Source organism: Bactrocera dorsalis, chromosome 3, assembly GCF_023373825.1.
Source record: "Bactrocera dorsalis isolate Fly_Bdor chromosome 3, ASM2337382v1, whole genome shotgun sequence".
In the NCBI taxonomy this organism is placed as follows: domain Eukaryota; kingdom Metazoa; phylum Arthropoda; class Insecta; order Diptera; family Tephritidae; genus Bactrocera; species Bactrocera dorsalis.
Genome location: NC_064305.1, coordinates 58,139,072 through 58,152,550, shown reverse-complemented (window position 1 = coordinate 58,152,550; position 13,479 = coordinate 58,139,072). Strand labels below are relative to the sequence as shown.

Sequence of the window (13,479 nt, the reverse complement as noted above, 5' to 3'; positions counted from 1 at the left end):
CAGTTGTCGAGCGGCGATCACTTACATTATTTGTCCAGTCAGCAAAGCAAAATCCAAGGATTTTTATCGGAGCTTCTCTTGTAGACTAAGCCCTTGTTCTTTGAGATACCGCATGACCCGCTTTATTGCAGTCCAATAGGCCATCCATGCCGAAAGTTCGGATTACATCCGCAAAGTAGCATGATCGGTCGAACCTCAGAGTTCCTTCTTTGCGATTTTGAGCTATGCGCATACCAAAAACCGATGATGCTGCATCCAGATCTTTCATTTTGAAAGTTTCAGAGAGCTTGTTTTTAGTTTGTTCAGTGGCTTTGTGTCATTGCAGTAGAGGATGACATCATCCACATGAACAGCGATGACAGTATATTTTGATCAGTTTGTTGATCACAGTACTATGTATAAACTACAATTCTCTATTGTGAAGTGTTTGTAATTTTTTACTATAAATAGACCACGTTATACAAATTTTATAAAACTCAAATGATTATAGCGCTAACCATTATTATAACCATTAACTTTTATTAAAATTAATAAAACTAATATTAACTTACATTGTCAGAGAGTGTTAACGAGAGCTCCCAAAATCGAGTCGCCGGCATATTGTTGATTGGAAGTGGCACTGACTAAACGCCTGTTAATGAAAATTGTCCCAAAATCAATGCTATGCCGCTCCAAATATTCTAATGTTGGTAAGTTGAGAATCAGATTGAAAGAAATACATAAATCAACCCTGGAATACATTTAATCATCATTGGCTTGCTTCACTCCTATCTTTTGTCCAAAATATCTGCACCTAAACTCACAAGCTTCCAGCGAGCTCTAATTAAGCTTTAGTGCATTGTTACTATGACACCAAGGCTACCATCATTCCTTAAACTATATCTTTTCAGTGGCTGAAAGATTTTATGGTTCTTATACAATCGATTTTTAAACAATGTTAAGACTGCCATAAAATAAATATACGAGGTGTGTTCAAAAAGTATCACGAATTTTGTGTTTTTTCAAAAATTATTTATTTATTCATGAATATCTATTTTGTCCTCTTCAAAGTAGAAATAGAAATAGAATGATATTTGAGGTTCTGCACCGCGACCTAGGGTCTATTGTGCCCTCCCCTATATCACATGACCTCCCAGAGCCCCAGCAGCCTGAATAATTCCAGTAGTTTGCCGGGTGCCAGTGAGGTGATGTGATCCCTGCTGATGTATACTGAATCCAGGGCCTTGAGCCTTTTTCCACAGATTGCTGAGCAATCTAGGATTAAGTGTGCTGGTGTTTCCGGCTCCAAGTCGCAGAACAGGCAGGCAGCACAGGAGACCATGCCCATGTTGGACAGGTGCTTCCTGAGCTTACAGTGCCCTGTGTAGACTGCGACGAGGAGACGGAGTTTCTCACGGGGTAGGTTCATTAATTCTTTGAACCTGGAGAGGTTGTATCCTCCTAGGAGCAGCCTGGCGTGATGCATACTTGCTGCCTGCTGCCAGTACCGCTCCCTCTCCTCTCTCTCCTCCGTGCGGAGCAGCTCCTTAAGAGTGTGGGGTCCTACTGCTATATATGGCTCTGGTCCCCACATCTTGGACGCTGCCGCCTTGCGCGCCAGTTCGTCGGCCTTCTCATTTCCTTCCACTCCCTTGTGCTCTGGTACCCAAATTAGGTGCACCCGGTTGCGCAAGGACAGGCGGTTTAGCCTTTCTACACATTCCTCGACTAAAAGTGATTTTGTCTCGAACGACAGCATTGCTTTTAGTGCCGCTTGACTATCACTGAGAATAGCTATGCGCTGGTTGCGATAGTTGCGGCTGAGGTTAACTTCGGCGCACTGACTGATGGCAAAAATTTTAGCCTGGAAGATGCTCGGGTAGCAGCCCATAGGGATGGACATCTTAGTATGTGGACCCACTATGCCTGCCCCAATGCCTTCCGGTGTTTTTGAGCCATCAGTGTACCATTGAATGGTACTGTCCTTCCACTCCGTTTTGCTGCCTTCAAAGTAATCCCCATGAGATATTGTGCCAACGGTTTTTCCAATCTTCGAAGCACTTCAAAAAATAATTTTTTTTATCTTCTTCAGCTCCTCCTTCGATGCCGTCTTTATCTCGTCAAGAGAAGCGTAACGTCGTCCTTTCATGGGCCTCTTCAGTTTAGGGAACAAGAAAAAGTCACAGGGGGTCAGATCTGGGGAATACGGTGGCTGCGGCATCATTAGTGTGTTGTTTTTGGCCAAAAAGTCGCGCACAAGCAACGATGTGTGAGCAGGGGCGTTATCGTGGTGCAATTTTTTTGATAGGTAAAAATCGAAGAAACAATTAAATGAACATTCAAAATGGCCGAGCTTGTCGGCATAAGTGAGAGACATGAGTACCAACATAACGCCACAAAAAATTCGAAATTCGAATATACGTAACCCGTGAAAATTCAAAATTCGCGATACTTTTTGAACACACCTCGTATTCTTCGTCGAGTTTTTATATTCAAGCTGGTGGAAGAGCCGAATGGTCAATGGTCCCACAAACTGAAAATGCAAATTTTTAAATTTAACCAATTTCGTAATAACGTAAGTTATATTAATTTAATAAATAATAAATCTTAAATTAATGTCTAAGCATAAGCAGACTACCAAGAGCTTTTACTACAATAAAAATTCATGTGTGCCATTCTTGCTTATTAAAATATTTTGCGGTGCATCGCCATTGTGCAAACTCATGGCAGCTGTACATCGTTTTTTTTACTAAATTTTGGTAATTCTAAACTGGAAAATTGCAATTAAATTTGTAAAACTCCCCGCAACCAAATCGAATAGGACCTTGAGTGCACTCACATACTCGCATATTGTCAGTTATACCAAAAATTCATATTTCAGCTGGCAGGCCAACCAACCCACTCCAACCACAACTGATAATTATAATTTGATTATTTTCGAATTGACATTAAACCATGTAAAATTTATTTACAAATTAGCTGCTTAAGCGCACATACTTACATGTGTACGCTTGTATGATTTTATGTTAATGTCAAATATTACTGTTAAATTGACCAACACTTTGGCTGATGAGCCGCCACAAAGAGAGGTTCAGCGTGGACAGCTAGCGAATAACTCGGCCGACAACCGGTTAGCTACTCCCACATTGCCATGCAATGGGTTGAGCGACAGACATACATACGAACATATATGAGTGTATGTGCCCATGTATATCTGTTTCTCTTCAGCACTAAAGCAAAAACTACAATAATTTACAAATATTTTATAACAGAGCTGTGGGTAATCACTTCATTTGCTTGCTTTCTGAGGCGAAAAATTGTTTTAATTTTTTTACATGCTTAAGAAGATGACTAAATACATGTCTGCTGCGACTTATCGCTCGCCTGTCATGTTTATCTGCGTAAAGTTTAAATAATTCGTCAGCTAAACTATGAGTTCGCTTAGCTTTACAGTGGAAATGAGAAGAAGTTATTGTATGTAATATTACTTGGCTCACAATTTGAAACTGCGCGTTTGCTGTCAAGAACTCTCCATTAACTTCAGCTTCAGAATGCCAGACCAGCAGAGGGGCTATTTTGGCCTCGCTGAAAGTTCACTCAAGTTTAGTCAAGCAATGTTTGACTTCACTAACAATGGCATGAAGTTAAAGGGTGATTTTTTAAGAGCTTGATAACTTTTTTTTAAAAAAAAACGCATAAAATTTGCAAAATCTCATCGGTTCTTTATTTGTTAGATTGGTTCATGACATTTACTTTTTGAAGATAATTTCATTTAAATGTTGACCGCGGCTGCGTCTTAGGTGGTCCATTCGGAAAGTCCAATTTTGGGCAACTTTTTCGAGCATTTCGGCCGGAATAGCCCGAATTTCTTCGGAAATGTTGTCTTCCAAAGCTGGAATAGTTGCTGGCTTATTTCTGTAGACTTTAGACTTGACGTAGCCCCACAAAAAATAGTCTAAAGGCGTTAAATCGCATGATCTTGGTGGCCAACTTACGGGTCCATTTCTTGAGATGAATTGTTGTCCGAAGTTTTCCCTCAAAATGGCCATAGAATCGCGAGCTGTGTGGCATGTAGCGCCATCTTGTTGAAACCACATGTCAACCAAGTTCAGTTCTTCCATTTTTGGCAACAAAAAGTTTGTTAGCATCGAACGATAGCGATCGCCATTCACCGTAACGTTGCGTCCAACAGCATCTTTGAAAAAATACGGCCCAATGATTCCACCAGCGTACAAACCACACCAAACAGTGCATTTTTCGGGATGCATGGGCAGTTCTTGAACGGCTTCTGGTTGCTCTTCACCCCAAATGCGGCAATTTTGCTTATTTACGTAGCCATTCAACCAGAAATGAGCCTCATCGCTGAACAAAACACGCGCGCGAAACACATTTCGAACCGAACACTGATTTTGGTAATAAAATTCAATGATTTGCAAGCGTTGCTCGTTAGTAAGTCTATTCATGATGAAATGTCAAAGCATACTGAGCATCTTTCTCTTTGACACCATGTCTGAAATCCCACGTGATCTGTCAAATACTAATGCATGAAAATCCTAACCTCAAAAAAATCACCCGTTACTTCGATATCAGACCAATTTGGGCGCCTGAAATCGCAACAAGAAGCAAAACTTATGAGCCTACAGTAAATGTGCCGTTTGCTTACCCCATCAGACTGGGTCTGGACTTCGCTGGCCTATTGCACTTTAGGGCTGGACCTGTGGACATTGTGTGATCTCCAGAAGGAGCTTTGTTGGTTTGTGATATTCTTTCGATCACAATGAACCGGCGTTGCCAGCTGCCGATTTGGAATCATTCAAACACACAAAAATATTGAGGTGAAGACTGTTTCACTAAACTTTAAGGGAAATAATGAAGACATTTTTTTAATGTATTTTGAAAGGAGATAACATAAAAATTGAAACGTCGTGGAAGGAATTATCTTGAAACTGAACTCAATAATGACTACCACTGTCATCAATACACCAAATTATCTTAGGTATCCTAAATTTCTCCAAAAAAGGCGTTTTGATTTTGTTATATCATTGCCATACATTTCCAATTCAGGCCGCTTTCAATGCAATGTCCGTTATCTAAAATCGGTCTACGCAGTTATAGCCGAGCTTACAGCAGCGAAGAACGTTTGTTTAATGATAGCAGGAATTTCGTCTTATCCTCGTTCACTACAAGACCCATTTGCTTCGCTTCTTTGTCCAAACAAAACTAACGGCGCGGTTGATATGGCCACCTTCAAACTATTCTTGTAAAATATCATTGTAACAGGTTTTTCGATAAGAAATAAGTATTAATGAAACTCTTTATATCTGTGAAATTACTTTCGATGGCCATTATGTATGGAACTCGATTTCTTTTGCATGACCACCACGGGCACGCTGGCAGAAGTCCAGACGCTGAACTCAATTTTCGACGGTTTTCAAGCAGAAATCGGCCGATACTGCTGCAATTTCACGATCGTTATACGTACGAAGTTCGTCAAGCGTCGCTGGCTTGTTGGACCATAGACTTGACGTAGCCCCTTGGAAAAATTTAACGGCGTCAAATCGCACGACCGAGGCGACCAATTGACTGGGCTAGTTAACACGTTCACCAAACTTGGTTTTCAATAAATCGATTGTGACATTCACTGGCTTCTGATGCCGTCCATATCTTCCAATTCGGGCCAAAATATTCGGTTATCATTGAGCGGTAGCGATTTCTTTTCACAGTAACGTGCCGGTCATAATCATCACAGAAAATGTGCGGTCCAAAGACGTCAACGGCCCATAAACCGTAGCCAACCCTATTTTTTTCGGGAGGCAATGGTTACTCATGGAGTACGTGAGAATTGCCACCTGACCAATAACGCATACTTTGCTTCTTGACGAAGCCATTCAGCCAGAAATGAGCCACATCGCTGCAGATGAAATTTTTGATAAAATTCCGAATCATTTATAAGTTATTGATCAGCCCAATACGACGATTCTGGTGGTGAAGAAGCCCAAGACCTTTTCACAAAGTTCGCCACGACGACGTCACAGAGATGGGCCACGCCTAAGAACGACGTGTGAGAGACTGCAGCAATATTCTCGGCAGCAATATTCTCGACTCTATGGACACTTCTTTCTTTTACTGGCACAGGAACATTTTTTCCTGTAACTGTATTATTATTATGACGACCATAAATTGGTCGTAGCGCTATTAAAGTTGAGGCTAGTGACTCCGAAATTCGGTAGCAACTTTTAATAACTTTGACTCGATTGATTGGATCGTATATCTTTACATGATGAACTGGCAAACCTTACTGAAGAGAAATGTCGAAAAAGCGGGAAAAAATATGGCGGCGTTTTATATCCCTATCGGTCTACTTTTGTAGCGTCCCTATGAAAAACCTCTTTATAACATATTAGATACACTATTCGTTATGGTTGACTCCCAATCGGTAGTAGCGAACACAAAACACTAGACTAAGACCACAGCCGAAAGTGAATTTGATGAAGTAATGGACGAAATATTGAATAAAATAGGAGTATACAAAGAATTACAATTTTTTCGATACTGACGGATATACATAAATACTTCATTAAATAACCAAAATTACAAGCAATTTTAGAATAGTTTTTCAATTGCCTCGCATCACCGTAATCATTGCGAAAATTATTCAATATATTCAACTCATTTGTATAAATTACTTGGATGGCCACATTTGTGACCAAAGCATGTTAGCATGCAATTGACTAGCGGGTTATCGATTGGTGTTGGTTGCCGCTTTGACTTTGGCTGCTGCTTCCTTTTGTGCTGAGAGTTCCAACACTTAGCCACACAACCACAGTTGCTTCTGCTGCTGCTGGTGCTTGCGACCACTCTTGTTGTTGCTGTCGGACGTTGTTCTTGTTGCTGATATCAGTAACTCTCCCACTTGCAAACATAGACGTGTGTACATATGTACTTAGCATATACTTCTGTCAGCGTTCGTACAGCAATTGTTGTTGACGCGACGTCTGTTGCTGCCCGCCACAGCCAAAGAGTCGCCGAAGCGGCGAAACAATTCATTAAATGGTGTATTTGTGGCACTTTGTAATGTGCACAAAGTTCAAGTGAATCTTCACTCGCAAGACACACCAAAGCGTTCAAGACTCACATTTGGTATAAATATTCCTGTTCATTCTGTTTGCCACACAGTATACAACAAACACTTTTCAAGTGCTGTGTATGGTGTGTCGTCTGAACAATCTCAGCTTTATTGTATCAAACGTGATATCCTTGCAATTGAATAGCAAAATACATAGTGCGCTCCTAGAAGTATCCTGATTGTGTGAAAACATAAAACTTGATCATGAAAATAATTGTAAGTTTCCAAAAATTACAACAAAGGTTGGTGAATTTACAAGGATCCTCGTTGGAAAAGATAATAAAAATAATTATTGTGAAGAGTTGGTTTTGTGAGCTAAGCAAATGTGTGGTTGAAACCGAAAAAAAAAGTGTAGTGCAGTAGAAAATATTTATAAGAATACAAAAAAACCTATAACAAACGGGCATTTGAACAATTTTTACCATCGAACTTTATGATTATTCGAAAAATGACAGTTATACAGACTCTTACAGCCGTCTGTGAATGGCAATTTTTAATACTGAAGATGCCTTTATTAATAATGCTCATTTAAAAACACTGGACTCAGTTAATAAAAGTATATATATTACATAAAAATGCTCTCAAGTCTGAAACAGGAGGTTGAGCCCTGATTAGTATCCACTTTAAGCTAATAAGTAAGCGATTAAAGGCCAAAATCGAGATATCAATAATTCCAGCCTTAGAAAATATTTAACTGAAAACAAAGCCTCGAATCACCTATTCTATAAAAGAGTATATTATCTCTGTCTAACAGTCATATTTCTTTTAAATTTAAAATCTATAAAATAATCTTGTATAAATTTTGTGAATATGTATAGGGTAATGATCCAGAATTTTTGATAATAATGATAGTAAATGACTCTTATCAACAAATTTAATGTACAAAGTACAATAAGTGGGCACTTATCTAGCACTCAACTTAAATATCTAGGAGTTTCTCTCTCTCTCTGTATACGATATTAGGCCCCTATTAAACTTCAGTAAAAGCGTTGACGTCCTTCATGACGAAGACTTCAGAAACCTCCATCTGGCATTACAAAGAACCTGTAGGTACTGTATGGTGTGACAGCCAGCCAGTATAACCTATTTTTTTATTATACAATGATTCTTATTATTTTTCTTATTGCACGATTTAGTTCACGTTCCTTGCCTCCTCGCACAAGTTGTTGCCAATATTAAAATATGTTAGGCTTGGTTGGTCTGGTAGGCCAATGAGCCACGCATAGACCAGTTTTGGTCCTTTATCAGATGAAGTTCAGTTACTAGATCCATGAAGAGTTGTCATTAAGATGCCTGCGCTTGACGCGAGTTTCAACAGACTCTGCGCTCTCCCTATCGATACCCCTTCCTGTATATTATACCGTGGGAACCCCAGAAGCTTATAGCGTAGTCTTGCCAATGCGGTATGAGTGCACAAGAGAAGCTCCATTGTTTTTCTGGTGCTTTGCTCTCGACATTCCCTCCAATCTGCTTGATCTGTCCAACAGTCTGTTCTATCAAGTGCCAATAGTAATTTTATATACTACCGATCTACAGTTTTACATATGAATTTTGCAGTTTTACACCCAAGTATCTCGTTCCATCGAGTTTGCTTCCTGCAACACTTTCCATTGCTGACCTGCGTCCCAAATAACTTCTAGACGAAATGGATACGAGGTTACTATTGCTTGATTGCTGATTGTCTGTTTAAATATGTTACTGTCATCATAAAAAACATTTACTTTCTGTAGAATTATATCAGAACAATTTAAGTAAGATCAAAACAGTTTTAATCCTTTTTTAATCTTTAAGTTAGAGTCTATTGGTTGGAGTGGATATGCATTAAAGTGTCTGAGTGTCTGAACATTCGTTCCATGTTATAATATATTCTATGCATGATCCATCCTTAAGAGGAGTCATAACAAGTCCTTCGGCAAGACAGAAAAACAGCTATAGTTAGAGCTTAATCAACCAGTCATTCGGTAGTAAAAGGCAAGAAAACAGCGATTTCATCTCCATGTAATAGAAGAATGGAGGGCTCACTAGCTCTAAACTGTCAACAGTGACATAAATAAATCGGACTTTTTCTTTTCACAATTCCGAGCTAAGATTACAATCAACTAAAAAATATTCGAAGGTTTACTTGGTTCTGTTCGTTATATACTGTGGAGTAGTCGACAGAGCATATTCACGAACTCTGGCCTTGTAAGCCAGTGGATTCAAATTTGGACATCCAGACTGACAATTATCAGCAGTTATGTGAACAAGAATATTGCTTTATAACTACTGCTGGGTAGTTTTTGTTTCTGTGTGCTGGAGAAGAATTTTGCTGGAAGTTTTAAGCCTTTCCATCAATGAGCATTGCTTAACCGCCTTACTTTGCCTTCCAAAACCTCCTGCTGGTAGATTTTATGACAAGACTAAACATTCTCAAATTTGAGAAAATCGCTGCCATGTTAACACAATAGAAATTTATTCTGGAATTTTTGTTGTACATCAAACTTTTCAATCATTTGTTGTACTGCGTTTGATATGGTTGAAGCGTCAGCAAATCGATTTAAACAGACCATTTAAAGCAACACTAAAAAAAAATCGGGCTATTTATTTATTTCAAGACCGCAAAAGTCAAATAATACTTCCATGTTCTTGAGAATACCTTTCATAAAGTTATATCGTCAACTAAAATGCAAACCAACGTATCATCGAAAAAAATCGAAAATCGCTGTCAGATATATTAACCAATATATAACCATTTTATAACCAAAACTTTAATTTTGTTTCAATTTAAGTGCATCATAATCAATATATAACCAATACATAACCGATATATAACTAAACTAAAATCAATATATAACCATTTTATAACCAATACATAACCGGTATATAACTAAAATAAAATCAATATATAACCATTTTATAACCGAAACTTAAATTTTTTTAATATGAGTGGTTTCTATTGTAAAGTTTTTCTTCGACATTTTTCGATATTTTTTTACTGCTTTTTTTTATTGGTAACTCTCTTTTACAGATTAGTTTGTTGATCACCTTGTTGCTCGATGTCACACTGGCGCGACCTCAGGGCCCCACCACCGAACCCATTCCCATAATAAGACAAGAGCAAGAGGTCAATTTCGATGGCTCATACAAGTTTTCGTACGAGACCGGCAACGGCATACAAGCCGATGAGGAGGGCTACTTGAAGAATGCCGGCTCCGAAGCCGAAGGAACGGTAAGATTTACAAGCCATTTACTAGCGTAAAATATTGCTAAATCAAAGTGATAAATGCATACGTTAACGTATGACTATATTTTAATACAAATTTGCTTGCCACAACAGCGATAAATCAATGCAATTGGCGCGCTGAGCAAAATATTCGCTGTAATTAAATAAATTACTATGCTTTGTGGACGCGAATAGCAGTTCACGAACTTGGGACGCACCCATTACTTACATGTCAGTGGGCTAAGACAAATTGCTGAAGAAGCGTTTGGTCCAAACGCCGATAGAGATCCGCAACCGCCCAATAAATTGCTGCTGCCAAGCGCTGCATGGTTCGAATGCTGAGAATGCGAAGCGTTTCATCAATGAAATGTGGTTGCTGTCAATGTTGTTGTAGTGCAGTATATGTGTGCTCGTTTGTATGTGCATACATATGTATTCATGCGCTTGGATTTGGGTTTTCCGTTTGGCTGTGGGCGTTTGTCACGTGGCTGCAGACAGTGTTTCGGAAAATTTTAATGCGATCGTGTGTATGCTTGTATGTATGCACATGCTTGCATATGTGTGTGTGTAGTCGCAACCGTCATTATCGCAATAAAATTGTCTGCATTGCCGCTAACACGGTCAATAAGAGAAATAATGTGCGCATAAACCGCAGCGGCGGGTCACAGCCGCGTCTGCAGATGACGCCACCACTAACAACAGCGCCAACAACACAAAGTTAAGCGGTAAACCAACTACGGCGCTTCATCGCTCATTGCGCGCCTCACTTGCTTGATCAATTTCTGCATTAATTCACTAATGTGAGGCCAACACGCTGAACCTGCCTCAAGCGCGCCGTTGTGTGTCTGTGCCAGCGCTTGTAACTTTTTTCTAAGCTCGCCTCTGTCATTGCATGGGCACATAAATTGCGGTGCGGCAAACACGATTCCGGCGCGCATTGTTGCCCAATGATTCACCGCGATTACGAGCGCGCAGTTCAGCGGTTCAGCGATGCGGCAAAGCGACGGTAATCCAGATTGACATTTGTGGCCATTTGCGGTTTTCTGCAAACCCACTAACCCACCTTCGGCAACAATGTTTGGCGAGTCACGAATTGATGTTCAAATGAAATTAGCGCTGAATACCATTAAATGTATTATATTTTCTTAGAGACATCTTCTAAATGCGCTTTCTTTCTTTTTTATTGACTTTTTTCATTGCAGTCGGCGCAAGGCTCTTTCTCGTACACCTCACCTGAAGGTGTGCCCATACGCATCACCTATTTGGCCGATGAGAACGGTTTCCAACCGCAAGGCGATCATCTGCCCACTCCACCACCAATTCCACCAGCCATACAGAAGGCGCTCGCTTACTTGGCCACCGCGCCACCACCGCAGGATCAGAGCAACCAATTTGCGGGCAATCGAAGGGGTTAGAGCGCGTGAGGGGAAATAGAACAATAATAACAACAACAAAGCTGTGAATTTAAACTGCAGTATGCAACACCTATGATTAGCACAACACACACACATACATACGCGGGAGAAGACAACGACACACACGTCTGTAGAAATTTTAAACCAGAAATTTGAAGAGAGAGCCCAGCAAATATATATGAATTTTGAGGGAAAGCCAATCTGCCTGTAGAATGGACGCTGCGGTGGAATTTACTTTATACGACAATACTTTTCTTACAAAATATACCTACTTGTTTACTATATATTTGAAAATAACTCTTGTAATAAAGTTTACACACTCTAAAAACTTGTTTTGCATTGGTTTAAGGATGAATTCAACATATTTCGGTTATCGTTTTAGGTAAGAATAGAAACTTTCGCAAAAACAACGTCGAGCAGAGTTCGTAAAAGAGATGATTGATAACGTGTGGCTGAAGACCTTCGAGTCATCAAACATATCATTACTGATAACGAGTCATTGGTTTATGAATATGATGTCGAAACGGCCCAACAATCAAGCGGATGAGCTGGAACTGGGTTTTTGGGCAGAAAATTCACAGATTTTTCACCAAGATAATGCGCCGTCATATTCTAGCACAATTGTGGCTGACTTTTTGGCCAAACAAGAAACGGCCACCCTCGGCTCTGTCACCGTATTCGCCGGATCTGGCTCTTTGGTACTTTTTTCTGTTTCCGAATTTGAAAAATCGGCTTCGGGGATCGTGCTATGAATCCATCGAAGCCATTAAAAATTATTCGCTGAAAGCAGTGAAAATTTAATTAAACTTTAATATGCTTGTATTAGCTCAGGGAACTAATTTAATAGCGATAACAAACATTTGTATTAAAATACGTGAAAATGTTTTTTTTTATCTTTTCTCTTACACTAATTTCCTACTCAACACTTTGAATGATGGTCTCAAGGTTTACTCCATATATACTGACTTTAGCAAATCACAGAATTCTTGTCTCTAAGCTTCAAGTCTATGGAGTCGACGCCAATACCTTGGATTGATTATATTCCTACCCGGTAAACAGATCCCTGCAAGTTAGAGTTAATGGATATTTGTCTGAAGAATATAAGGTTATATCTGTAGTGCCACAGGGATCCCAGTTAGGACCACTGCTTTTCAACATCTTTGTCAATGATATTGGCAAAAATCTCCTGTCAGAATACCTGCTCTACGCAGATGACCTCAAGATCTACAGGACCATCAAAAATGAGCTAGATGTCCAGCTGTTTCAAGATAACATTGACAAACTCTCGGCCTGGTATACTAATAACGAACTTGACCTTAACGCAAATATGTGCGCGGTAGTCTCGCGCTCTCACAGCAATATGGCCACCAGTTAAAAACTAAACGGTCACAACCTGCAAGAAGTTCCCGACATCAAATACCTGGGCATCATCATAGTCAACAAACTCACTTACTTGAAGCATATAGACAAGATCACACTCCAAGCTTTCAAGGTTCTTGGATTAATCACGAGAACAGGCAAAGAGTGTCGCAATCCCTACACATTGATATGTCTATATCGCCAACCCATACTTGAGTACGGCACTGTAGTCTGGTCTCCTCACACTGATGTTTCAATCAACAGATTGGAGAAGGTCCAAAAGAAATTCTGTAAGTCTCTATCCTTTCATACAACCTTGAGGTCGCAGGTACTCTCCACTGATGATATTCGTTCACGCTATAAAATCAACAGCTTAGGTACACGTCGTCAAATTTTAC

At 39.7% G+C, this 13,479-nt stretch overlaps 1 protein-coding gene across 1 annotated transcript; it reads left to right on the top strand.

Annotated features, from left to right (window-relative positions):
- The first annotated feature begins 7,143 nt into the window (after positions 1–7,143).
- LOC105233883 (endocuticle structural glycoprotein ABD-4) lies at positions 7,144–12,062 on the top strand. Its single transcript, XM_011216053.3, has 3 exons — positions 7,144–7,321; positions 10,113–10,313; positions 11,510–12,062. The coding sequence occupies exons 1-3, from the start codon at positions 7,310–7,312 to the stop codon at positions 11,720–11,722; spliced, it is 426 nt and encodes a 141-aa protein (XP_011214355.1). The 5' UTR covers positions 7,144–7,309; the 3' UTR covers positions 11,723–12,062.
- Positions 12,063–13,479: the final 1,417 nt, after the last annotated feature.